Consider the following 27655-nt stretch of genomic DNA (forward strand, 5'->3'; position numbering starts at 1 on the left):
TATAACTTTTTTTTTAACTTTTGAGCCACACAGCATGTGGGATCCTAGTTTCCCAACTGGGCATCGAACCCACGGCCCCTGCAGTGGAAGCTCAGTTCTAACCACTGAGCCAGCAGGGAAGTCCCCAAAGGACATCACTTCAGAGAGGCAGCAAGATTTCCCTCAGACAACTTTAATTAACCTGACGCACACGTTATTTAAAAGAGACACCACCCCTTCCCTCAAACAGCTTTGACATCACCCTCCCTGACCTTGAGGTACTTTCTGAGGCTCCCCCACCCCCACGCCCCGGCCCCATGGAGACCCTGCAGGCTTACTGCCGGAGGAAGTGAAGGGCGGGCTCCCAAGTCTCAGCCCCCGGGGAGCCCAGCCCCCGAGAGGTGGGGAGCAGGGAGCTTGGGGAGCCAGAGCAGAGCTGGGTGGGGAGGATGAAGGGGGAAGAGAAAGGCCAGCCCCAGGGCCCCAACTCAGCCCCCTGGACACAGAGCGGTGTCCTCCCTGGGCAGAGGGGACGTCAACCTGTCATGGTCCAGAACCAGCACTCTCCCCAGAATCACCCTCCTTAGGGTGTGCGTGTGTGTGTGTGTGCGCGCGCGCACGCGCCCACGAGTACATCAAGTCGAGTGACGGTCATGAGCCTTCAAAACCCAGCTTGAGATTCATGTTGATGTTTGACAGAAAACAACAAAATTCTGTAAAGCAATTATCCTTCAATTAAAAAATAAATAAATTTTAAAAAAGCACCCAGCTTAAGGAAAAAAGACTACAAAATCCCATATGTCGGAAGCCCAGTCAGGGAGCGCGCTGAGCCAGTCTCAGCAAGGAGGCCCCCCACGTCCTCTCCCCTGCACCCCTGTGGCTTCTCTCTGGACTTCGGCCCCCGGGCCTGCTCCCAAGCTCTCCCAGCAGTGGGGACACGATGGTCTGAACCGGGGCTCCAGCCCAGCAGCTCCCAACTGTGAGCCCTGAACCCCGACTGTGGGTCCAGGCAGGGCACTTGCGACCCAGAGGAGCAGGAACAAGATGCTGGCCCTCCAGGTGGGGACCACACATCGGGAGCGGGGGCCCTGAGCCGGGCGGGACGGCTATGACTCCGCGGTGTTTCTTTCCACAGCCGAGTTTCCTCTGGAAACGGGGTGCAGTGTTGGAAGGCTCCGCTCATCCGTCCGTCTAAACGGGGGTGTCTCTGGTCAGAAGCTCAGAGGACAAGTTCGCATAGATGGGCTGACCCTGTGACTCCACAGGGTCCCTCCGACGTTCCTCCAACCAGAGCACAGCGCCGACCAAGCCGAGCAAGAAGGGCACCTTCAGGAACACCAGGAGCACGTAGTGGGTCCTGGGAGGGGGTGGGCAGAGCAGTCAGAGCCCCGGGCCCCTCCATGTCCACTCCCCAGAACTCGAACACCGGGGAGCCTTGCGGGGAGCAAAACCTGTGACGCTGGGCTTGGCAGCCCCATCTGAAGACTCCCAGGGACCTGCTTAAAGGCTCAGTCCTGAGGGCCCTAGGAATATGCTCAGCTTTGCGACTTTGCTCTATATCATGCCCACTTCTCTCTCCAATTTCACCTTTGAGTGCATCTCAGCGCAGGAGACGCACCTGCAGGTCACCCATGGCAGGCTGGCTCTGCGTGTTCACCGCTCCCACGGCCGCCAGCTCCAGGCTGCTAAACCACCCTCCCTGAAGCCTGGAGGTTTGTGTCTCCCTCGGCATCCACTTGGTCATCCGTGCTGTTTTGTTGATTGGGCAGAGGACCCACGAGCTCCTCTCCAGTAGGAATGCTTACAGAGGAGGAATCTGCAGAGCAGACATCTGGCTGGGGCTCCAACAGGAAGATAGAGGATGAGGAGGGGCCTGGGCGGAGGGGCACGGAGGGTGGGCTTGGGGCCTTGGCTCTGACCAAGGTGGGCTCCAGGGTCAAGTGACTGACTGCATGAGGGTCGACAGCCCCACAGGAGAGGCTCCAGGTCAGGGCAGGAGAAAGGACCACATCTACTCACCTGCTGTGGGGGCGGAAGGACGCAGCTGGACGGCTGGTGGTCCTCATCCTGGAGGCCTGGCTTCCTAGTACGGTCAGGGCAGCTTCCCCTACACACAGGCGAAGTCGGCCCAGGTCATCAGCACAGACCCGGGGTGCGTGCTCCCCTCACAGTGCCCCACTGCGCTCAGCCCTCGCAGGAGACCCCCTTCCCCTGGTCCAGGGGGCTTCCACTCTAGCTACAGCCCCTCTGGTTTCTCCCCTTTCTGCCAAGTCATCTGAACCACAGTACACAGTCATCTCCCCCCCGCCATCATTTCCAGGTGTGGCCAAAAGGAGTAAAATTAAATATATCAATCCCAGTCTCCCAGTTCGGGCCATCCTCCACGTGTAAAGCAGATAGCTAGTGGGAAGCCGCTGGATAGCACCGGGAGCTCAGCTGGGTGCTCTGTGATGACCTAGTGGGGTGGGATGGGGGGGTGATGGGAAGGAGGTTCAGAAGGGAGGGGATACTTGTATGCATATGGTTGATTTACTTCACTGTACAGAAGAAACAAATGCAACATTATAAAGCAATTATTCTCCAATTTTAAAAAAGAAAAAGAATGTATATATATTAATATATGACTATATATTAATGACCTATGAATCCCTTTGCTGTATAGTGGAAATTAACACAGCATTGTAAATCAACTATGGAGTTGGATCCCTGGGTTGGGAAGATCCCCTGGAGGAGGGCAGGGCTATCCACTCCCATATTCTTGCCTGCTGAATCCCATGGGCAGAGGAGCCTGGCGGGCTACAGTCCATGGGGTTGCAGAGTCAGGCATGACTGAATAACTAACGCTTCCACAAATCAACTGTACATCAAAAAAATAAATTTTTAAGATGAAAAAAAATTACATTCCCATTAAAAAAGATATTCAAAGTAAAATGAAATAAAAGTAAGCACTGCATTTTATTCTGGGGAGAGAGAAAAATCACACCGCAAATGGAACTTTTTGGTTGAAGGCGGTGGGAACCCCTGGTCCTTTCTGCTCAAACAGTGCCCTAGCAGAGAGAGCTCAAGAACAGACGTTCAGGAAACAGGGCGTCTAGTTACTGGGGTGGGAATGAGCAAGGGGGATTCCGGAACACTGGTGGATAAGAGGACCCCTTCTGGTGAAATAGTGAACAGTGACAGTGATGAAGGAGATATACATCTCATTAAGAGAAACTATGGAGACGATTTATGAGCAGCCTGGTCTCCAGAGAGCAGAGGCCCCAGAGCACCCTGGGTTGGCCGGGGTCCTGGGGTTCAGCGCTGGGACGCACTGGGTTACCCCAGATGTCCCTCTATGCCCCTCTGCGTAATGACAGGTCCCGGGTGTGACGACCGGAGGTTGGCCACTTCCTAGAGTGATGCTCTGGGACATCACCGCAGGGGCCTCGGAGAGACCTCGGGGACGCGGTGGGCAGCCGGGCTGGGAAGTGATGCTTTGCCTTGGTCTCTCCCCCTTCCTCCCCATCCGTCTGTCCCTTGCTCTCACTCACGCTCGCTCTCAGACACCCCGACCTTTCTCTCCTGCACTCGGGGAGGTGTGGGGAGGGGACATCAGTCTTCCAGTCCTGAGCACCAGGGCCCCATAGTGTAGACAAGTAAGCTCTTACTTGGACCAACAGTCACTTTGATTTGCGTCCCCAGGTCGGTTCCAGGCCTCTCAATCCCGCACCAGTAAGTGTCTGCGTCGTCCTGCCTGAGCTCCTGCAAGGTCACTGTGAACGAGTGGTTGCTCTGGTCGTCCTTGATGGACACGCGGTCTCCTTTCTCTTCTCGCCCCGATCCCTGGGTTTGCACGAGGATCCGGCATGAAGCCCACCGTGCCCCCCGACACCACCACTTCTTATGGCTCTCCCATTTGGAGTCGTAGAGACACTGCACACTCACCGACTCCCGCTCCCGGCCCCACACGGACTCTGGGCCTCGGATGGACAAACAGCCTGGAAAAGAGAATCCAGAATCCAGCTCCTGCCACTCCGAGCTGGGCCAGACTGATGTCCGAGATTGCACCAGTGTCCCCGGCCTTCCCCGAAACCCCCAGCTGACGCCTCAAGTCCACCTTCTCCTCCATCCTTCTCCTCCCCACCAGCTGCCTTGTTCTCCTCGGTCCTGGTGTCCCTACACCTGCTCACCGCATCTGCTTTTCTGGCACTTTCTTTCCGTGTCCTCTCAACCCTGTTCTCAACTGGTTCTTCCTCTGCTCCTACTACTCGGTCCCCAAGGCCTCTACGGATTCTCTTCTCTCTCTTTCTCTTTAAATCTTGGTGTAAACAGTGGTGCTGTGTTGGTAAATACCTAACAACCCGTCCTCGGGGGTAAAAACAATCTCAGGTTTGGAGTGCTTTCCAAATTCTGGTGTGTAAATATTCCCACCACGGCTGACTTCAGGCTATCCACGTGACATCACTGGGCACCGAGGTGGGAAGAGGTGTCTGAGCCAGCTCTCCCGAGGAGGAGCCAGGGTCCCCCCTCCAGCCTTTATCTTATCTCACTGTATTACACCCCCAAAGAGTGACTCTCCATTCCTATGGTTTCTTGTCTACATGATGATGATTCCCAAATCCATGTCTGTAGCCCCAATTTTCCCCTTGGCCCCAGCCTGTGTGCGTGCTGTCACTTAAGTTGTGTCCGAATCTTTGCGACCCCACAGACTGTAGCCCGCCAGCCTCCTCTGTCCATGGGATTCTCCAGACAAGAATACTGGAGTGGGTTGCCATGCCTGCCTCCAGGGGATCGTCCCGACCCAAGGATGGGAGCTACACCTCTTAGGTCTCCTGTATTGCAGGCAGCTTCTTTACCACTCGTGCCAGCTGGGAAGCCCTGGCCCCAGTCTACCGCTTACAAATACACACTGGATGTCTGTTCCCAGAGTCAATAGTTACAGAGGTTTGACGCTTTTGAGGGGAGCTGGGTTGCACAGCTTTAGGGATCTCAGTTCCCCAACCAGGGACTGAACCTGGACCACAGTAGTGAAAGCGCAGAGTCCCCATGCCTGGACCACAAGGGACGTCCCGACAGTCACAGAACTGAATACATCGCTTCTTCCATCCAGACTCACTCTCCTTCAACACTTCCTCTCTCTCGTGGAGAGTTGGCATGGACAAACCAGCAAGGGTCTGCTGGGAGGGGCATTAGGTATTCTGCTTTTCTGTGGACTGAATGGTTAAATTCACTGTGTTCAGATACACAGATACTCTGTCTTGGGCCAGGACCATTTGTGCATTGACCACGGGGCAATACACCAAGAGAAGCTCACAGGAAGCCTCTCTTGACCATCTCATGGCCCCAGAGCGCCAGGGCCAGGACAAGGGCTGGGGTCTGTGCAGGACGGAGGGAGTCAGGTTCGTTGCCCCAGGTGTCACCTCTCACACCTCAGACCTTCTCCCTGAAACTGTTTTAGTTACTTGGGGTTTGCACTTATGGCAGCAGAATAACTCCCTCCCAACTTGCTCACGTCCTGGGCTTCCCCTGTGGTTCTGTGGCAAAGAATCTGCCTGCACTGCAGGCGGTATCAGCGACGCGAGTTCGATTCCTGGGCCAGGAAGATCCCCTGGAGAAGGAAATGGCAACCTACTTCAATAATCTTGCCTGGAAAATCCCACGGACAGAGGAACCTGTTGGGCTGCAGTCCATGGGGTCACAAAGAGTCAGATACAACTAAGCAACTAAGCACAGATCCTAATTCCCAAGAATTCACAGATGTGACTGAAATAAGGCTCTCAAGACGGCAAGCTTATCCTGGGTTATCCAGCTGGGTCCAATGTAATCACAAGGGTCCTTAAAAGGGAAAGCAGAAGGGACTTCCCGGGCAGTCCAGTGGTCAGGACTCCACACTTCCACTGCAGCCCTGGGTTCAATCCCTGGTCAGGGAACACAGATTCCCACAAGCCATGTGGCCAAAAAAGAAAAAAAAAGCGAAAGAGCTGAAGGAGAGTTAGTATCAGCATCAGAGATTTGAAGGCAGAGAAAGGGCTCTCGAGCCAAGGACTGTGGGCGGCTTCTGGAAACTAGGAAAGGTGAGCAGAAAGCTCTTCTGTAGGGCATCTAGGAGGAATGAAACCTTGCTGACCGCCCAAGTGTAAGCCAGTGAGACCACTTTGGACCTCTGACCTTCAGAACTGTAAGAAAATAAATGTGTGTCATTTCAAGCCCGAGGCTTGTGGTAATGTGTTACAGCAGCCACAGTGAAACGGAGCAGAACGCTATGATGCCTGCCCCGATGTCCTCTGCCTGCCTTTCCTCTGTGGAAAAACGGTAGCCCATGAACAAGTTTCATTAGAGAAGTGAAAACACGCAGAAGCCGAGAAAAACAGTCAGAAGAGACCAAATGATAGCGATGCCATCCGTCCTTAAGCCTTTAGTTCTGCCCCACGGGCTACAGATAGTATTCTGAGCCCTGCTCTCTGAGCAGTCTTACAGAGATGAGCCCCTCGCCAGGTGGAAAAGTGAATTACAGACGACCAGATTATAGCCGTGACATAAGCTACCACAATTCCAAGAACTGGCCTCAGGGAAGTGGGAACAAGCTCACCCTGGAACTGAAGACTAACTGTACTTAAAATAAAACGATGACGCTGCTCAGACCGCTGATGACCAACTTCAGGATGACTGTCGGATGCTGTTTCTGCCTGGAGCCCCCCACCCCCGCAGCCTGTAAAAGCTCTGGCATCTTGACTGTCAGTGGGAGGGGAGTCAGCCTTTCGACAGGCATCCGTGCCCAGCACCCACCCCGCCCTGTTGCTGGCATCCAGCTTAAGCAAACTTCCCACCAACCCGCTGTCTTTAACGGCTTTTGAGCTGCGAGCAGCCTGACCGTGCTTTCGGTTACGATAAGAAAGGAGTGTGGATTTCAATCAGCAGATCTAATGCTACTCTCCTCAAACCAGCACCGCCACGAGCACATCTAACTGGAGACCTGGCATCCTCACTGCCCTGTTCTCTCCCTCCTCCTCCACAACTAACGGGTAACCAATCAGACAACTCTCCCTCAAAAATGCGGGCTTCCCTGGTGGCTCAGCGAGAAAGAATCTGCCTGCCAATGCAGGAGACTCAGGTTTGATCCCTGGGCCAGGAAGACCACTGGAGAAGAAATTGGCAACCCACTCCAGTAGTCTTGCCTGGGAAATCCCATGGACAGAGGAGCCTGGCGGGCTACAATTCATAGGGTTGCAAAGAGTCATATAGGATTGAGTGACTGAGCATAGCACACCTCAAAAATGCTTGTCCAGATGATTGTCTTGTTTCCTCTGCCATCAAGGTCCACGGGGACAGCCTGACATGCTAGAAAGAGCCTGAGCTCTGGACACAGAAAGACCTGTCGGCCACAGAGCAGTTGGGAAACTTTAAGTTGCTTCCTCTGTGAGCCTTGCTTCTGTGTTTGTAAACTGGCTAGCTACTTTCCACCTTGCAGTTTCTTCTTGGGGATGTGTGCAAACCTCAGCATTCAGGAGTTGCCCCATCAGCGGTAGCCCAGCCACACCCCTGCTCTGCTGCCTGGGTCACAGCAGCAGCGCGAGGCGGGGTTCCCCAGCCCCCACTGCACCCCTCCTCCTGTCTCCTCTGCACATCGCCACGGGAGTTTTGTACCAAAATTGTCCCCAGATCGTCCTCAATGACACTTGACACGAGCACTTAAAATCTTTGAGGACCTCTCCTGCAGATGCTTCCCACTGCCTTGGAATGATGTTAGATGCCTGAGTTTGCTCTACTTAAAATGGGTAAGCGAAGACCCACTGTACAGCACAATGAACTCTGCTCCATGTTGCTGGCAGCCTGGGCGGGAGGAGAGTTTGGGGCAGAATGGATCCATTGTGTGTACGGCTGAGTACGTACGGCTGAGTCCCTTCTCGGTTCACGTGAAACTGTCACAACACGGCCAACCTGCTCTGCTCCAATACAAAATGAAGTTTTTAAAAGATGTCTTAGTTTGGTAGTTAGGTCTTTTACAATCTTGATCCAGTTCTCTGTCCAGTGTTACTTCCTGTGGTTCCCCGCCTCCCACTCTGCCCACCCCCTCTTTCCTCTTTCCCTGACTCAGACGCTGCCTCCCAAGCGGCTGTGTCACTGCCCTTCTCCCTCCTTCCAGCTAGAAACCCCTGCTCCCAGCCTGCCTGTCTCCTGGTCATTCTCCAGGTCTCTTTCAAGGTTCCGCCTTCTCTGCAGCCTTCCTCCCCTTCCCCCCACTGCTCCACAGCCCCTTATAGGAACCTGAAAGCTGCACTAGTGTCTTATCATCCTCAGCAGTCTTCCTCTCTGCCTCCCTTGCTAGGATGCTCTGTTCCAAGGAGCAGAGATCTTGTGTTTGTTTTTTTCTCTCTCTTCCCATCCCCAGCCCCTGTGACTTACACACTGTCTGGATCCTGGTTGGGACCCTTGAAGTATATGATTTATTTTGAAAAGAAGCTAGTTGTTATGATCTCAGACAGAATCATCCAAGTCTACGATCAATTATAGTTTCCACACCGATGAGAAATGAAGTGTAAGGGTGCTAGCTGCATTGGTAGCCAAACAGTGAACACTGGAAACAAATCCAAATGCCACCAGTGGGAGACTGGGCTAATAGATTGTGATCTGTCCGACACATGGTTAGAAGAAAAAGACAAGGACTTCGCTGGTGGTCCAGTGGCTGATTCCCACTCCCAATGCAGGTGACCCAGGTTCGATCCTGGGTCAGGGAACTAGATCCCACATGCTGCAGCTAATACTAAGTGCAACCAAATAACTAAATACATGTCAAGAGAAAAGACAAATCATAATGATGGGAAAGACGTCCCAGATATATTACCATTAGGTTAAAACAAGTTGCCTGACAGAGTGTATGTGATTCCTCTTCCTTAGTTTTTCGATAGCACATGTGTAGGGGAAAAATAAGTGGTTCGGGTTGAGTTTGAGGATTTTGAGAGGAAATTTCACTTTCTAAGTCACACATTTCTATTTTGTCAAAATCTTCAAAAATATAATTAACTGATGAAACAACAGCTTTTTTCATTAAAAAGGAGTCAATTAGAAGAATTGCTAAAAAGACAGGAATTGATGTAAATTAAAATCTAATGTAAGAGTCAGCAGAAAGAGTCATGTTTTTGCCCATTAAAAATAAATAAGCTATAGTAGGAAGCAAAAGCACAATCAAAACATATTCTATCTGCTGGTGATCATAAACAGCAGAAAACAGGTGTGGATACTTGAAAACAGAAATGCCATCCACCCCAGCCTTGGTAATTTAACAGAATGGTCAAGCACTCATAATGTGATGGGGCTTGGTTTTTAAAAATACATGGGGGTTTTTTATAAACAGAGATTATGATGGATGATAAACTGTTCATTAGACCTATGTATTTTCATAATGAACCTATGTTCATTAGACCTATGTATTTTCAATTAATAGACCTATGTATTTCAAGATTTTTGTCATTGTTGTTTTTAGTTTTTGCTTTTTGGCCATACCACTGCAGTTTTCAGGATCTTAGTTCCTGACCAGGGATTGAACCCCGGGGTCCCAGCAGTGAAAGCGAGAAGTCCCAACTACCGAACCTCCAGGGAATTGCCCCAAGAATTGGTCTAAAGGAAGAGAGAAAAATGATACGACACTGCTGACCTGGGAGCAGAACTCTGGGAAACATAACTGATAGGTTTTAAAAGCCTAAGCCTGTTTGGGGCTTCCCCGATGGTTCAGATGGTAAATAATCTGCCTGCAATGCGGGGGACCCAGGTTTGATCCGTACATCTATCAAGAAGATCCCCCGGAGAAGGGAATGGCTACCCAATCCGGTATTCTTGTCTGGAGAACTTCATGGAAGAGGAGACTGGTTGTTTGAATTTCAATTTTTTTCTTTTTTGCTTTCATTAATTTGAGATATAAACTTTCTTTTTCATGTCAATCATTCAGGGAAGTTTGCCCTCTGTGCAAAATTCTTGGGTGAATGGTCTTGTCTCAAAATCGAGAGCGTGGTCAATCTCCACATCTAGGCTGAGAGCGAGTAACAAATGACTCATAAAAATGAGGCAAATTCACCCAAGGGGGGCTCAGAGCAGAGGTCCCGGGGAACACGTGTTGTGCAGTGGGATTTGATCCTGTCTTAGTTTGCACTTATAGGGCCAGGAGTCTGGGCTGGTGTTCGCCAGACATCATGGCAGCCCAAGTTAAGAGAAACAGTTTCTGGGGTGCAGATCTGGGCCCCTGATTATTCTTGCAACACTTTGCTCTTTGGGGAACAGGGATCTCTTCTTCCATTCTTGGGGTTGGTGGTGGTCTGGTAATCAAGCAGATGAATATCCAACCAGAAGCTGGGTCATTGTGACTTCACCATGTCCACCTCTCTCCTGCTTTTCACAGGGGAAACCCAGGGTGGCTGATGGTGTCTAGAGGTGAAAACTTGACCGGCTGCCTTCTTTTTTTCATCCTTGACTAACTTCATGCCCAAGTTCATTCAGAATTGGAAGAGGAGGGACCCATCTGCTCTCTCAAGGCCAACCCTCCCCCAAAGCCACCTATCAGCCTGTGTGTGTGTGTGGCTGTGCAAGTGTGTGGTTATTCTGTGTCCCTGTGAGTGAGTATATATGTGTGTCGGTGTGTCTATACACGTGTGTGTGTATTATGAGAGTGTGAGAATATAGACGTGAACTGGCATGTGATTCCATAGGTATGTGTGTTCAACTCCATCGGGTGAGTGTGTTGTATACATGCGTCTAAGAGCATGTGATCCCAACACGGTCCACCTACACCCTTATCCTTGGCCTCCCGGCGAGCTGGACATTGAGGTTAAGAGAGGGAGGAGATGGAGGGGTGGTCTTGGAACTCAGATGGAAAGCTGGAGCCCAGGGGGAGATGCAGACATTCTGAGCGATCATCCTTTGGGGGTCTGGGTCACCTGGGGTCGCTGTTAGTGAACACAGCCATCACAGACAAGCTAGTCCCACAACCCGTCCACAGGTATCATCAGAAGGCTTCTTCAGCATCAGTACCATCAACAGCGGCAGTGAAAATTCAGGGACGCCCATCTGAATGGTAGAGTCCTACATCTCTAGAGCTGGAAAGGGCTCAAGGACTCCCATCCCCCTGGAAATCCAACAAGGGACCGGGACTCAGCTCTCTGGACTCCTTGGCCATGCTCTTTCCTGCGGCCCCTCTACGGAGTGGTCTGTGAGTGTCACAGGGTCAGTCCCCAGGCCTGGAGAGAGAGGACTGTGTGACCCACACCTACTGCCTATGTTGTGCAAGCTTCCACACTGTTTCCTGGATGCTAGGGCAGTGGTTTTCCATAAAAGAGAAGCCCCTCTCATCACCCAGCAGTTTCCTCCTTGAAAGCCTCAGTTCCTGGGCAGGGTATCCCAGGCCCTTCAGAGTCCTGTCTGTGGCGCTCCCAGCCTCAATTCCAACCAGACACCCCAAGGCTCTCTGAGAATTCAAAGCTCCCTCTGCATGAACCCAGCATCCTTTCTCAAGCCTCCAACCCTTGGCATGCAGTTCCCTCTCCGAGGAACACTGGTCCCTCTTCTCCACGTGGAGAGCTGATCCTCCCGTTCTCCCAGGCTCATCAGATGGACGGTTGCCACGAGCCTGTTCTGTTAGGCTCGTGGGAACTTAGTTTTCTGACCAGGGATTGAACCCAGGCCCTCAGCCAGTGACATTGCTGAGTCCTAACCGCTGGACCACCAGGGAACTCCCAGCTCCTCTTTTTAAAGGTCGGTCCTATTTCTCTTTCCCTTCCTCAGGGCCAGATGCCTGCCTGGTACAAAGAGGAACCCAGTGCACTTTCGTCGGATGAATTAACAAAGTCATCTCTCATTTCCCCCAAGATATTCTTCCTTGTACCTGGGACAAGGGCTTCTCAGGTGGCACAGTGGTAAAGAACCCACCTGCCAAGGCAGGAAATGCAAGAGATGTGGATTCGAATCCTGGGTCGGGAAGATCCTCTGGAGGAGGGCATGGCAACCCACTCCAGTATTCTTGCCTGGAGAATCCCATGGACAGAGGAGTGTGGTGGGATAGTCCATGGGGGTAGCAAAGAGCTGGACATGACTTAGCGACTTAGCACACACACATATCTGGGACAGACCCTCCGCTCCCTCGCCCCCTGCAGCGCCCCAGCCCGCTCACCTGGGATGCTGAGAAGCAGCAGAGCTGGGGGCAGCCACATGGTCCTGCCTCCGGAGCTCCTCTCTCCACGAACTTACAAAATGGGAAGCACGCCCAGGTGCCAGCTGACTCTCAGAGCTCTGAGAACAGGCAGGCTGGTGCCCTCCGCCCGTCCAGACCGCCTTTACGTTTCTTACTCATTCGCTTCCTTTTATGGAGTGAGTGTTTCCTGCTTTTAATTATTTAGCATAAGCAGTGCTGTTTCTTGGCAGGGCTGGGTCACAGGGTATGAGACCTGCACTAGGTCAGAAAGAGGAAGCTAGGGAGCTCTGCAGGGGAGAAGGGGGCCTGTGTGTGCCGAAGGGTCAGAGGAGCGGGTTTCTGACCTACCAGGCCTTGGGTGGGTGTCAGCTCCAGAAATGATTCTCCATGACAGCAGCGGGTCCCAGCAGCAGGAAACTCTGCAACTCGCGGGCCAGGTGTCCGTGCTGGGCACACCTGCTGATGCCTCTGTCCAGGTGTTACAGCCAAGCACGTAAACGTGCTGGCTATGAAATGAGACAAACCCAGGCTCTAACCCCATGAGCACCATATACGAACCGTATAACTGGACAACTTACTTAATCTTTCTGAGCCTCAGTGTTTATATCTGTAAAATGGACTAATAAGAGCCCTTATGAGAATTTAATGAGGAAATGTACGAGAAGTTCCAAAAACAGAGTTCTGGGATGTGGTTAGCACAGTGTGTCCTTATTAATATCCTGGGCAAGACTCCAGACACTAGATGAAGAGTAGGATTAAATAAGCCCAGGATAGGGGCTTCCCTGGCGGTCCAGGGGTTAAGATTCTGTGCTCCCACTGCAGGGGGCTTCGGTTCCATCCCTGCTCCGGGAACGAAGGTCCTGCATGCCACAGGGTGTAGCCAAAAAAGAGAAAAGCCCAAGACAGGGGGCTGAGAAGAAGCCAGTGGACTGGGTTTCCTCACTAATAATAGGACAAATTCTAATCTTAACCAGCCAGCATTTAATTCAGATCACAATACATATATAACCCAGGAGTAAAACTCTTCAAGAGCAGTTCTGGGAGGCAGGTGAGGGTGTTTCTTCCCCGGAGTCCGGAGCCAAACTGGAGGGGGGAGCCGTCCCTGGAAGTCCTGTGTTTTGGTGGCTCAGCACACATTCAGAAGGGCTGGAGGAGTAAGAGGACCTTAGTCACGTATCTGGGTGCTGTGGGCACCAAGGAAGGGATGGACGGGAAGTAGGAAAAGGTGTGGAGTATAAGTCTCCTCCAGGTTTCCTCAGAATCAGGCCAGTTCACTGCCCCACCATCTACACTTCTTTGGGAAGGTGGAGCAAGTCTGTTGCTAGTATAAAAAATTTAGGGAGTTCCCTCAGATATGCAGATGACGCCACACTTAATGGCAGAAAGAGAAGAAGAACTAAAGCGCCTCTTTATGGAACTGAAAGAGGAGAGTGGAAAAAGTTGGCTTCAAACCCAACATTCAGAAAACTAAGATCATGGCATGTGGTCCCATCACATCGTGGCAAATAGATGGGGAAACAATGGAAACAGTGAGAGACTTTATTTTGGGGGGCTCCAAAATCACTGCAGATAGTGATTGCAGCCATGAAATTAAAAAACACTTGCTACTTGGAAGAAAAGTTATGACCAACCTAGACAGTGTATAAAAGAAGAGACATTACTTTGCCAACAAAGGTTCATCTAGTCAAATCTTTGGTTTTTCCAGTAGTCATGTTTGGATGTGACAGTTGGACTATAAAGAAAGCTTAACACTAAGGAATTGATGGTTTTGAACTGTGATGTTGGAGAAGACCCTTGAGAGTCCCTTGGACTGCAAGGAGATCCAACCAGTCCATCCTAAAGGAGATCAGTCCTGGGTGTTCATTGGAAGGACTGATGCTGAAGCTGAAACTCCAATCATTTGGCCACCTGATGTGAAGAGCTGACTCATTTGAAAAGACCCTGATGCTGGGAAAGATTGAAGGCGGGAGGAGAAGGGGACAACAGAGGATGAGATGGTTGAATGACATCACCAATTCAATGGACTTGGGTTTGGGTAAACTCTGGGAGTTGGTGATAGACAGGGAGGCCTGGTGTGCTGTGATTCATGGGGTTGCAAAGAGTCGGACACGACTGAGGGACTGAGCTGAACTGAACTGAATGTAATAAAGGAGAGAAACCACATTACCCTGAATATTCATAGGAAGGACTGATGCTGAAACTGAAGCTCTAATACTCTGGCAACCTGATGCAAAGAGCTGACTCTTTGGAAAAGACCTTGATGCTGGGACAGGTTGAGGGCAGGAAGAGAAGCGGGTGACAGAGGATGAGATGGTTGGATGGCATCACCAATTTAGTGGACATGAACTTGGGCGAACTCTGGGAGGTGGTGAGGGACAAGAAGGCCTGGTGTACTGCAGTCCACGGAGTCATAAAGAGTTGGACATGATTGGATGACTAAACAACAACATGCAAAGCATTATATAAAAATCCAGTACTTTTCATGATAAGCTAGGAATGGAAAGATATCTATCAGGAAACATTCTGCAAACATTAAAACCAGTGTTAGGGTCTTCTCTGGGGATCCAGTGGGTAGTACTCCATGATTTCAATGCCAAAAGTAAAAGTCGCTCAGTCATGTCTGACTCTTTGTGACCCCATGGACTATACAGTTCATGGAATGCTCCAGGCCAGAATACTGGAGTGGGTAGCCATTCCCTCCTCCAGGGGATCTTCCCAACCCAGAGATAAAACCCAGGTCTCCCACATTGCAGGCGGAATCTTTACCAGCTGAGCCATGAGGGAAGTCCCACAAGCCTCAGGGCACAGCCAAAGGAAAAAAAGGCAAATCATGAAAATGCCTCCCTTTAAAAGCAGGAGAAAGATCAGGATGTTCATAAAGATGACTTCGACTCAAGGCTTTCATTGGCTTATGGAATAAACAAGAAAGAGAAACGAAAGAAATGAGAACTGGAAACGAAGAAACAAAATTCTAAATAATTATCGGTGATTTGATTGTCTACACAGAAAGCTAGAAGGAGTGAGTCAGGTTTTAGCAGGGTTGCTATATATTGTAGTTTCTCTTTTTATTTCTAGTTTCTTGAGTGGTTTTTATGATGAAAAGATGTTAAATTTTATCAAAATTTTTTTGGTTCAATTAAAATGATCTTGTGGGTTTTTTTCTCAACATAGTTTGTTCTTCCTTTTAAGTTTGATTAATTGTACAATTTATATGGAAGAGGGAACGGCCAATATTTGCAAAGACTCCCAATGTCAGACAACAATGTGCAGTGATGTCCTATCAGGTAAGACTTTTCATAAAGCTGTAACAGCGCTGTATCGGTTTCCAGAGTCAAACAATTAGACAAATAAAACAGGATAAAGAGTCTAGGGAAAAAGTCCAAGAATACACAGAAATTAAATGTAGGGAAAAAGCTCTGTAACATTGGTCTTAGCAGTGATTTTTTTAATATAACACCCAAAGCGTAATCAATAAAAGCAAAAGTTAATAAGTGGGACTGCATCAAATTTTAAAGCTTATGCACAGTAAAAGAAGCAATCAACAAAAATGTAAAGGAAGCTTACAGAATGGGAGAAAAAATTTGCAAACCATACTTCGGGATAAGGGGTTAATATCTCAAATATATAAAGAAATCATACAACTCAACACACACAAAAAAATCCAATTTAAAAACTGCAGTGAGGAATTCCATCTCTGCAGCCCAGTGATGAGGACTCCACACGTTCACTGCCTAGGGCATGGGTTCAATTCCTGGTTGGGGAACTAAGATCCCACAAGCCAAGAGGTGTGGCCAAAAAGAAAAAGTAGACAGTTTTCCAAAGTGTCTATTTCATGGCCGACAGGTCCATGAAAAGATAGCCAACATCTCTAACCATCACGGAAATGCAAATCGCTTCAGGCCTGTAGAACGGCAATCACCAAGAAGACTGCAGTTAACAAGTGCTGGCGAGAAGGTGGAGGGAAGGGAATAGTATGGAGGCTCCTGCGGACCTGAAGAGGACGACCGTATCACCTGGTCATCCCACTTCTAGGTGCGTATCAAAAGGAAGTGAGAACAGGGTCTCAAAGAACAACCACACACCCACGTTCACTGCAATAACCGAGATATGGAAACAAACCGAAATGTCTAACAGCAGATGAAGAGATGAGGAAGACATGGTGTACACACGGTGAAATTGATGCCATACATCAGTTATATCTAAAAATACCCGGAAAAAAATGAAAATAAAGTTATCTTGGGGACTGCTAAAAATATATGAATGCTCTGAGGGGAGGATAAACTAGGAGTTTGAGGTTAACATATACATACTACTATACATATTGAATAAAATAGCTAATCGACAAAGACCTACAGTTTAGCACAGGGGCCTCTAGTCAACACTCTGGAACAACCTCTACGGGAGAAGAATCTAAAAAATGGATATATGTGTACGTATGTACAACAGAATCATTTTACTGTACATATAAAACTAACACAACTTTGCAACTCAACTCTATTCCATTACAAAACAAACATTAAATTGAGAAAGAAGATGCTGGGTTGACAAACCTATATGTGTATATACATACACACTCTGGAAAATCATATGCGTATATATGGTAAAACCATGAAGAAAGGAGATGATGAATGTAAAATCCAGTTAAAGGAGGAACTTAGGGCTTCAAAAGTTTTAACGATGTCCGTTACTTAAACTGCAAGATACACACTCAAGAGTTATATAGAGTATTTCTGGTTTAAAGAACAGGCATTTATTAGGTATATTCTTTTGTTTGCATGATACATTGCAAGAAAGTTTCCCAAAAGTTCCCCGAGTGTTCTGAGAGCAACACTGGCAGAGTTCATAGGTCAGAAGTCATTTCCATCCAGCAGAGGACAGTCATAGCAACAGATGTGACCCTGGGCAGTCATAGCAACAGATGTCACCGGTTCTCGGAGCTGCTCAAGGGCCTGTGGACCCAGAGGACGGCGCCGAGCAGGCCCAGGAGCAGCGGCACCTTCAGGAAGACCAGCAGCAGGAAGTGGGCGCTGCCCAGCCGGGACCTGTGGGGGCCCGGGGACAGACAGGCAGCAGCATCCTCAGGGGAGCCCTGGGCTCTCCACCCCCGCCCCCCAGAGCGGAGGCCACGACCACCCACATGAAGATCACCCCCGGACAGGGCAGCCCCTCCCTAAGGGCCCCTGCTCCCCTTCTCTCTGCTGAACAATTCCCCGCGAGAATTACTCTTGTGAGCAGGAGGGTGGACGTGGCCGTGAGAATCTCATGAGGGAGACCAGGGATCCCGGCGGGAGCTGGGCAGGAGGAGGGTTCCTTCCGAGGCCCTCCGCAGGTGGGGTTACCCTATCTGGGGTACAGTAATCAGCCGTGGGGTTATTTTTTTGTTGTCTCCTCTCCTATAAACAGCATTTTCCATGAAGGAAGGAACTGTTTGTTTTATTCACAAGGAGAAACTCGTACCAGGCTGATACCTCTGAAGATCAGCAGTTAAACATCTGCCGTATACTCTAATAGGAAATAAAAACTAAATTTAAAAAAAGTCATATGGTGAACATTAAAAAAAGTGATGGTAGTAGTTGACGGATGAATGAATGACTCCCTGAGCTCTCTCTGCCCTTGGAGGCTGGGGTTCTTCGATAGGATGACACGTCTGACCAAGGTTCAAGGTGGGGAGGGGCCACAGTGATGCCCAGAGCTCCTGCCACCTGTTCTACCCTGGACCAGGTCCCGAAGCCTCCTTTTATGGGACATTTACACTCACTTTTCTCTCTACCTGGAGCCTTATTTCTGCAGAAACCTGAATGCCAGGCTCCCCAGATCCTGCAGGTCTCCCCTCAAAGGATTCAGCCAAGCATCCCTGATTATCATGTATTAAATAGCAAATCTAATCATCTTCCCACACACACTCTCACCAAACCCCAGTGACTGGTATTGCTCCATAGTACTCATCACAAACCACCACATTTACATAGGAACTCTGTGTGGACTGGCCCAGGGCGTGACTTCCCCCTTAGAGCACAGTTCTCATCAGAGTAGGATCCTGTCTGGGTGGTCTTACCTGCGTCCACAGCAGAGCACCAGGCACGTAGTGGGACCTTCACAATCAGGTGTGGGAATAAAGGAGGGGCCCGGAGACGGAAGACCAAATCCCCCATCTGTCCCCTCACCCAGAGGAGAAACCACCCGGGTGACCTGTCCTGGGACGTGGGCCCCTTACCGAGGAGGGTGGCCTGGATCGGGGGTCTCCTGACCAGATGCGGTGCTCCAGGTGGGCCCTGGCAGGGTCGTGGGAGAGCCTGGGGAGCCTGTGGGCCTCTCGGGGCTGGTGGCTGCAGCAGGGGCTGAGAGAGAAGCGCAAGGCGGGCCCCGTCTCCTTCCCCTGGTCCCCACATGCCGGCCCGGTGTGGCTGTGACTCACACGGTCAGGGTCACTCAGGCCACCTGGTCAGATGTGCTGCGTCCACCGCTCCCCATGGTCTCACCCAGGGCTGACCAGCACCCTGGGCCCCCCTCCCCCCACCTCCAATGCACCTTGGCCAGGTGGGCATGGTCAGGTGCAGAGTGGAGAAAAAGAGGGAGAAACAGGCTCAGCCCGGCAGGCCGGAGGAAGTCCCCCAGAGCAACAGAGGGAGCCCCGCTCAGGTCGGGGCATATTTTGCACTTTCCTTGGGGTTACAAGAGAAGCCCCAGAACCCCGGGAGGTCCTTCCAGAACACTATAGGGTCATTGGTGGCCTCTGGGCCAGCACAAGGGCAGAGTGTATATTGGATCGTGGTGGAGAAGCCCACCGCAGGCGCGGGCTCTGGAGCAGGTCCCACCCCTGGGCTCAGCAGGCGGGCCCATCTCACGTCTTCAGGGCCCCGGGGTCAAGGCCGGCCTGTATGCAGTGGGGCCTTGTGAGAATGCGCCCCCCGTAGGCGGGACCCTGCACAGGCCAGAAAGAGACACGGGCCTCTTGAGAGTGGATGTGCCCTTGTGAGGAGAGCAGGCAGCCTGGACCCCAGAGCGGGATGCCTGCCAGCCTCTGAAGCAGGAATGTGCATGAATGTCTCCACCTGGAGACAGAGATGTGCATGTGTGCAAACACACGTGTCCCAAGACACCACCCAGAGCCAGGCTCACTGCCCACCCGCTCTGTGTCATCCTGGCCCAGCTTTTCTGTCCCACTTCCTTCATGAGGGTCTGGGTGACCAGCCTGGTGCTGGAGTGAGGGTGGAGGATGCTCACCTGGGGTCACAGACACCTCCACCTGGAAGGTGAGATCCAATGAAATTGGCACATCGATCCCACATCCATACGTTCCCGCATCCTCCTCTCTGAGGCTCTCCAAGGTCACTGTGAAGGTGAGGTTTGCAGGACGGTCTCTGATGGACACGCGGCCCCTCCTCACTTCTCTCTCTGGCTCTGTGGTCTCCAGCATCTTCCTCAATAACACACACGGGAATTTGCACCAGTATTTGGAATTGTTTATGAATTCCTCCCGGTAATGACACTCCACGCTCAGCGATCCCCCCACGATGCCCGTCACTCTGCTCGGGCCGCTCAGGGACAAACAGCCTGGAAAACACAGTCGGGTCCGGCTTTCATCAGCTGGACCTGGGTCAGAAGAGCCCCGGATGCAGGTCCCTCAGCTGCCCATGGGGTCTGGAGGAGGCCAAGGCAGAAAGGGAGCCTTCCTCAGACCCAGGGGAGGAAGACGGGGAGGAGCTCCCTTCTCACCGAGGAAGTGTGTCCTCAGAGACAGAAGAGTCCAGGGAGGGAACACCTCCGTGTGTGTGTGTGTGTGTGTGTGTGTGTGTGTGTGTGAGGGGTGCCCCAGGAGGTCATCTCTGACTGTGACCATTGAGGTGTGACCATCACACGCGCCCCCTCCCACCAGCACAGTGGACCAGCCTCACCTGCTTCACACCCTGAACCCTCCTGCTCGCTGCTGAGACAGGCGGCGGCCCCTCCTGGGACCTTCGCCCCCCTCCCCTCCTCACCCATATCCAGCCCTGCCCCCTCCCCTCCCCCAGGAAGGGCTCAGCCGCTCACCTGGGACCTGGAGCAGCAGCAGAGCTGAAGGCAGCCACCCGGCCCTGCCCCTCGGGGTCATTTCCCCAGCAGGGACGGCACCTGCAGCAGCGCCTGGCCCCGGGCAGGGACAGGGTCAGGCCTCCTCAGAGCAGTCCCTCCCCATCCCCACTTCTGCTCCTCTGGGCCTCTCTGCTTCCTGGTTCCATCCCGGGTCGGGTCAGATGGTCCAGGGGGCAGCGGGCAGGAAGGTTAGGGGGAGGGGCACACGCCTGGTCCCGGGCAAGGACCCGCTGCCTCAGCTCCGCTCAGCCCAGCGACTAGACACGAGCGGGGCCCCTCGATTGGGGAGGCTGCCCCCTCCTCACCCGACCCACAGTAGGTCCTCTTTCGGTCTCACACGCCTATCCACAGCAGGGGCAAGCGGGTTCCTCTTCCTGGAACATCCCCGCCCTCTGCGATACGCCATTTCGTTCTGGTCAGGATGGGAAGTCTGAGGGTGGATGTCATGCTCATCCACCCTCCCCAGTCCTGGTGGTGGCCAAGCGGTCACTGTCTCCCATCTGCAGCTCCAGGCGACCACAAGACTCTGCCCCTCCAGGACCCAAAGTCCTCTTCCTACCCTGCAAATCTGCCCCGTGATCCCAGACAACCTCCTACGTCCCATCCTGGCTCTGGTTCCCGCCAGGGTACACATTCCTCAGGCTGTGGCTCCCCCTGTCTTGGGCACCCTCGCTGCCCACAAGACACAGATCAGTGGTTCCCAGCCTTCCTTGACCCCTTCTTCACGCTCCGCCTCTGGGCAGAGGCTACTCCCCGTTGAGAAGCAGAGAGACACTGAGGACGGACAGGAGACAGAGGAGAAGACGCTGGGTGGAGGAACGAGGAGCTGAGAGGAGCCTCCTCCCCCGTCAGTGGCACACAGGGGGCGATTGTACAACAGGGGCCCAGGGCAGACTGCCGGGCCTCTCCTGGATCCACGATGAGCAGGGGCCTCTTCACGGTGCAGAGATGAGGGAGGGCCCTGCCCACAGAGAGGAGACACCACCCCTCCTCACTCACCGTGGCATGCTCACATGACGTGCAGGGCCATCGAGTCACATCTTCCTGGGCAGTGGGATGGGGGTAACAGGGGGCTGCAGCCCTTCCCTCGGGTAGGTTTTCTCAGCTTCTCAAGGTTGTCTGCAGAAACCAGGGTGTCCCATCCCTCTCATGTGGGTCTTAACTCTCCCCACTTCCCGGGCATGGGCAGTGGACCTCGGTCCCAGGGCACAGCTGGAGAGATGCAGTAGAGATGGCCAGTCTGCTTGACTGATCACTGACCACCCCAGCGACTCCTGCCCTTCTCCAGATGAAGCCCCGTGTTCTGACCAGGCCTCTCCCACAGCTCGTGGCAGCATGCAGAGGCCCAGAACTCAGCCACCTCACCCTGACTCCAGATCCACCCCCAGGCTGCCCCTCTCCCCACACTGGGCCTCATCCAGACCCTCGGACCCCTATTCCTCCTCCTGACCCACAGCCAACACCCTTGACTGTACAACTTCTGACCCTCCCAGCTGAGTTTGGTTCTCTTGCTGTGTGTCCCGTTGGACCATTGGACACCTCCACTGGGATTGATCTCCTGGGATTTGTGGCTCCCTGTGTGTCTCCATCTGGGCTGTGGCCCCGTGAGCTGATGTCACCTTCTTGCCTGAAGCCCAGTGTCTTTCCAGCATAGCCTGTGGCAATTCAGCTAAGGGATCAATGACTGAATTCATCTCTCAGGACTCCCCTGCTTTCAGGAAACTAACTTCTCCAACCCTGGTTTTCCTTTTTCTACTCAGGCTGGTGAACACGACTGGACCATGATTCTTGGAGGACTGGGCACCCGTGGACCCTGCAAGCATCTGTCCTCTGCTCTCCCCTGGATCCGCATCTAAGATGCTCCCAAGGCCGGACGTTTGCACCTGCAGTTCCGTTTGCCTGAGTGCTCTTCCTCCAGGTGCCCACAGGGCTCACTGCATTGCTTCCTTCTGGACTTGGTTAACTATCACCCTCTTCACCAGGATCATAGGACTCATCCCTTACTGTCTCACCAATAGCACCTCCTCTTAACTTATGCTACTACAAGATACTCTTCAATGTGGACTTGGACATTTCTGCATGTCTGCATACCTGTACTATTGTGTCTGTTATTTCTCTCTGTCCACCAACTGGAATGTGAGCACCAAAAGCTGAGCTCTTTCTTCTGTGTAATGGTCGGAAGCAATGCCTAGGTTGGTGGTTACTACTTTGGTCCTCTCCCCATATTATTGCTGCATGACAAGTGGGTGCAATTCCCCAGGTCCTGGCTGCTTCAGATAGATGAGTCAGGATGATAACCTGCCTCTCAGACATTTTTGGTGCAGGCAAGTTCATCACGATGCAATTTGAACTGAAACTGTGGGAAGCCTACCCAGGTCTTTGCCTCTACAAGTCCTGGAGACTAAGCTATTGAATAGAAGACTCACTCATGGCCCCTCAATCGATTTAAAAACTTGAACCAGGTTTGTAACCACGGACCTTGAATGATGGGGTGACAGTGGGGCTTGAGTTACCTTTGAACAGGAGAAAGGAAGGTTTCTGTGATAGTTGCATAAATTTCATACTGTTATTTTCTACCAGCCATCCACAAAGGACATAAACATACTAACCAGTTTGACTGGGTATGGGGAAGGGAATAATCTGATTTTCCATGCAATGCTGGATTCTGTTCTGAATTGACACCAATTGGAGAATCCCACATGGCCCTTCAGTCCATTGGACAGAACAGTGGGGTGTGAAGGTTCGTGCAGAATGGAGTCTTGATTCAGGTCCCATGCATGCTGGCCCTGTGGACCATCAACTCTCTGCATTGCTGTTTCCTGAGCTTTAGAATGCCTAATTAAACAGACACATTCAGCAACTGGAGGGTTCCCCACAGTGGATCTGAGACCTGTGAAGGGTGGGTGATTATGGTAGCACGGATCATGTGGGAAACCACGGAACTGCCTGGATCCATCAAAACAGATCCAAAAGCAAGGTTCCCACACTCCTGGGGTTTGAAGCCTGCAGAGAGGGCCCCTGAGAGTTCAGTGCTTGACTGATGCTCTGCGGATGAGCTGGAAGCTCTGAACTCAATATTGATCTGTGGTCACAGTTCAGAAGCACCTGTTGAGGAGGTATGCTTTTGGTTTCAGAGAATCATGGGCAAGGAAAGAAAGCTACAAGGAAATCCACAAACAGAGTATTCTAGAGAGAGTGGTAGAGTGTGATACAGGACAGATGGACAGGAGTTCATTTCCATCCAGTGGTCCGACTGCATCATCGAAGAGGACACGAACATGGGGGCTACTGGTTCTCATAAATGGACCGACTCCGCCTGTCTGCAGAGCTCCTCAGAGACCTGTTGACCCATAGAACGGCACCGAGCATGCCCAGGAGCAGGGGCACCTTCAGGAAGACCAGCAGCAGGAAGTGGATGCTGCCCAGCAGGGGCCTGTGGGGGACACGGGGACAGACAGTGAGCAGCATCCTCAGGGAGGCCCTGGGCTCTCCACCTTGCTTGCCCCGTGTCCAGGTTCTGTGGCTACAAGAATCTAAACAAGGATCAACCCAACACAGAGAAGCCCCACTTGAATGACTTCTGGACCCTGAACTTCAAGAATTGCCCCTGAGACTTAGGACTGTGGACATAAGGGTGGATGTGGCTATGAGAATTATGTGAGGGAGACCAGAGATCCAAGGGGGACCTGGGCCTTAGGAGGGTATCCATCTGAGCCGTCCTCATGGGGGCTTCCCCAGAGGCCCAGAGGGTAAAGAATCTGCCTGCGATGCAGGAGACACCAGGGTTGGATTCAGGGTCAGGAAGACCCCCTCAAGATGAGCATGGCTACCCACTCCAGTATTCCTGCCTGGAGAATCCCAAGGCCAGAGGAGCCTGGTGGGCTAGAGTCCGTGGGGGTCACAGAGTCAGACACGACGGAAACATCTAAGACACTCCTCATGTGGGGGATTTGCGGTCGAGGGTATAGAACCCAATACTGGGAGACTTGGTTGATGTCTGCTAGCCAGTAGAGCATCACCACCTGGAGCACAGGGACTGTTCCATCTTATTTAGTGAGTAGCCGGTACCTGCCCAGGGTCTCCAAAGCTCCAGTCCTTAAAAGCCCTTGGCTGGTGAAAGAGTGACCCCCTCAGCTCTGCACCCTCAGAGGCCAGGTCTCTTCAGCAAGATGATACTGATGAGCAGGCTCCAAGGGACAGAAGGACCACCCACGACCAGAGCATCTGCTTCCTGCGCTGCTCCTGGCTGGGGGCCTTTGGTTCACCCTATTCCTCCGTGTGCCTATTTGCCTTATTTCTGAGGATCCCGGCATACCTGGCCCCCCAGATCCTGCAGGCCTCCACTCAAGTGTCTGGAATCAGTTAGGTGCCCTCTCATCATTGTGTGTTAACTAGCAAACTCTACCACCCTCCCACACATGCTGGCCCATCACCCAGGTGACAGTGTCCTCCAAGCAATCATCAGTAGGTGGTGTATTTATACCACCGACGTGTCGATCTGTTCTTTATGTGAGTCCCCTCTTAGAGCACGACTCTGTCAGGGCAGGACTGGGTCTGTGCGCTTTGCGGCTGCATCCCAAGTCAACGAGAATTCTAGGCATTTAGTAGGACCCTTACTGCTTGTTACAGAATTTGTTGAATAAATTAGGGTCTTTGGTGAAGGTAGACTGGCCTATTACTCCCTGGGCTCACCGAGAAATCACCCAGGTGAGATGTCTTGGGATGGGGGTCCCTTACCGATGAACCTGGCCGGGATCAGTGGCCTCCGGCCCAGACACAGAGCTCCAGGTGGGCGCTGGCAAGGTCGTGGGGGACTCCGGGGTGCTTGTGGACCTCTCGGGGCTGGTGGTTGTCATAGTGACTGAGGGAGAAACACAAGTCAGGCCCCGTTTCGTCCCCTGGGTCCCCCCTCCGCTCTAGTGTGACTCTGACTCACAGTCAAGGTCACTCACGCCATCTGGATGGACATGCTGTTCCACCACCCCCGTGGCCGCACCCAGGCCTGGCCAACACCCTGGGCCCCCCTCCCTGCCCCTCTCCAGATGCCCCCAGGCCAGATGGGTACTGGCAGAGGCATATGGCCCTGCTCCCCTGGGGATCTCAGAGTGTAGAGAGGGCACTTGGCTCCAGGTCACCCCAGTCACAGCCTCACCTCTGTCCTGCCAGGGGACAAACAGGGTGACCCATATTCTTTAGGGATTAACACAGAGAGACAGGGTGGACAGTGACGGGCAAGCGGAGAGGCTAGAGCGGAGCTCAGATGAAAAGTCCTGCAGCTGAGTCTGAGCTGAATCAGGAAACCCCGTGTCCCTGTCAGCCAGCCCCAGGGCCCCAGGCGGTCCTCTCCGTGGGAGGGCATGAGCAGAAAGATCTAGAGAGATACCAGCCTGGTGGACCCCATGAAATGTGGCCTCTCCTGAGGTTAGTGGACAAAGCCCTTCCCCGACACACCCCGCGGAACCAGTAAACTTTCGCTTCCGTTCTTGTAAAGAGAAACACACAAAGGAAACCTTCCTCGTGAGAGAGAAGCAGCGGCCAGCAGGAAGGAGCTCGGGGAGCCGGGGGCGACGTCAGAACAAGCAGTCAGGGGAGGAAGCGTGTGTATGGACAGAGGATCGTGGCTGGCTTCCTAGGAAACCAGAGCAGCTTTCTGTTAAAGAAGACTTGTTGGGGCTTCCCTGGTGGTCCAGTGGCAAAGAATCTGCCTCCCAGTGCAGGGGACGGGGGTTCGATCCTTGGTCTGGGAAGATCCCACACGCCACTAGGCGTGCACAATGCCCGAGCATGTGTTCTAGAGCCCACGCTCCGCAGCAGGAGACGCCACCGAGCAAGAAGCCCGAGCGCCACAGCAAAGAGCATCCCATGCTCACTGCAGCCGGAGAAGGCCAGCGTGCAGCAGCCAAGACCCAGCATGGCCAAAGAGAAAGAAAGGAAAGTTTAAGGATGCATTTTCGGCACGTGGCGGTCTACTGAGAGCCATAACACCTCCTAAGAGCCCTCTTCCTCATCCTTCTTTGCCTAACGGGCCCCTCTGGGTTTCCTCCTGGGGTACCAGGTGCTAGAGGAAGAGAGAGAGGCAAGGTCATGCTGGAGCGGGGAGGGGTCTCCAAAGCATCCAGAGCCCCATGTGGGCTCCGAGACTCTGCCTCCCCCCTCTCGCGGCTGCTGCAGATCCCCAGGACCACCAGGGTGAGGCTGGGGCCCCAGGAGCCCTCCATGGCACTGCAATGTCCTCCGCTGGCCCTGCTGGTCCCCGTCCCCTAGGGCTGGCCAGAGAGGTCCAGGAAGAGACACAGGGTCACCTTCAGAGTGGACCTGACCCTTGTGAGGTCAGAAAGGCTGCAGGATTCCAGATCCAGGGCATCTCCCCCTCCCCTTCCACCCAAGAGAGCTTCAGGTTGAGGGTGTGTCAGGGCTGGACACAGAGGAGGTCTCGAGGACCAGAGGTGGACATGTGCCTGACGGCCACTCAGAGCCGGGTCCTGACCACCGATCCCAGGACACCCTCCACTCCAGGTCCTCCCTGAGGGTCAGGGTCCCAGGTACGGTCAGCATCCCTAGAGCTGACGTCACAGGCTCACCTGGGATCACAGACACCTCCACCTGGAAGGTGGGGTCCACTGAAAATGGTACATAGATCCCACATCCGTACATTCCCGCATCCTCCTCTCTGAGGCTCTTCAAGGTCACTGTGAAGGTGAGGCTGGCAGGACGGTCTCTGATGGACACGCGGCCCCTCCTCACTTCTCTCTCTGACTCTCTGGTCTCCACGATCTTCCATGGCGACACACACGGCTGTTTGCACCAGTATTTGATGTTGTCTACCAATGCCTCCTGGTACCGACACTCCACGCTCAGGGATCCCCCCACGATGCCTGTCACACTTCGGGGACCACTCAGGGACAAACAGCCTGGAAAACACAAACGAGTCCAACTCCATCAGGTGAGTTGGGTCTGGGGAGCCCTGGATGTGGGTCCTTCGAGGGCCCGTGGGGTCTGGAGGAGGCCAAGGCAGGAGGCAGGCCCTTCCTCAGACCTAGGGGAGGAAGATGGGGGAAGGAGGTCCCTCCTCACAGAGGAGAGGGATCCATGGAGACAGGATGGGAAAAACTGTGTGTGAGGCCCCAAGAGGTCATCTCTGACTGTGACTGTTGAGGTGTGACCATCACAGGCGCCCCCGCCCACCAGCACAGTGGACCAGCCTCACCTGCTTCACGGCCTGAACCCTTCTGCTCGCTGCTGGGACAGGCGGCGGCCCCTCCTGGAAACTTCTCCCCCTCCCCTGGCTCACCCAGCTCCAGCCCTGCCCCCTCCCCTCCCCCAGGAAGGGCTCAGCCGCTCACCTGGGACCTGGAGCAGCAGCAGAGCTGAAGGCAGCCACCCGGCCCTGCCCCTCGGGGTCATTTCCCCAGCAGGGACGGCAGCTGCAGCAGCGCCTGGCCCCGGGCA

General features: G+C 52.9%; 3 protein-coding genes across 3 annotated transcripts; all 3 read right to left on the reverse strand.

Annotated features, from left to right (window-relative positions):
• Window positions 1-493: 493 nt before the first annotated feature.
• Window positions 494-12262, reverse strand: LOC136149973 (CMRF35-like molecule 7). The gene is made up of 5 exons (XM_065910685.1): window positions 12113-12262; window positions 3904-3956; window positions 3627-3801; window positions 1999-2086; window positions 494-1336 (listed from the first exon to the last, which is right to left on the reverse strand). Exons 1-5 carry the CDS (start codon window positions 12150-12152, stop codon window positions 1171-1173), a joined length of 522 nt encoding a protein of 173 aa, XP_065766757.1. The 5' UTR covers window positions 12153-12262; the 3' UTR covers window positions 494-1170.
• Window positions 12263-16869: 4607 nt separating this feature from the next.
• Window positions 16870-21492, reverse strand: LOC136149605 (CMRF35-like molecule 6). The gene is made up of 5 exons (XM_065910005.1): window positions 21206-21492; window positions 20165-20598; window positions 19358-19687; window positions 18348-18471; window positions 16870-17175 (listed from the first exon to the last, which is right to left on the reverse strand). The coding sequence occupies exons 2-5, from the start codon at window positions 20223-20225 to the stop codon at window positions 17055-17057; spliced, it is 636 nt and encodes a 211-aa protein (XP_065766077.1). The 5' UTR covers window positions 20226-20598; window positions 21206-21492; the 3' UTR covers window positions 16870-17054.
• A 278-nt stretch (window positions 21493-21770) lies between these two features.
• On the reverse strand, window positions 21771-27655 carry LOC136149782 (CMRF35-like molecule 6). The gene is made up of 4 exons (XM_065910343.1): window positions 27550-27655; window positions 26788-27117; window positions 24944-25067; window positions 21771-23639 (listed from the first exon to the last, which is right to left on the reverse strand). Exons 1-4 carry the CDS (start codon window positions 27608-27610, stop codon window positions 23492-23494), a joined length of 663 nt encoding a protein of 220 aa, XP_065766415.1. The 5' UTR covers window positions 27611-27655; the 3' UTR covers window positions 21771-23491.

Source organism: Muntiacus reevesi, chromosome 18, assembly GCF_963930625.1.
Source record: "Muntiacus reevesi chromosome 18, mMunRee1.1, whole genome shotgun sequence".
In the NCBI taxonomy this organism is placed as follows: domain Eukaryota; kingdom Metazoa; phylum Chordata; class Mammalia; order Artiodactyla; family Cervidae; genus Muntiacus; species Muntiacus reevesi.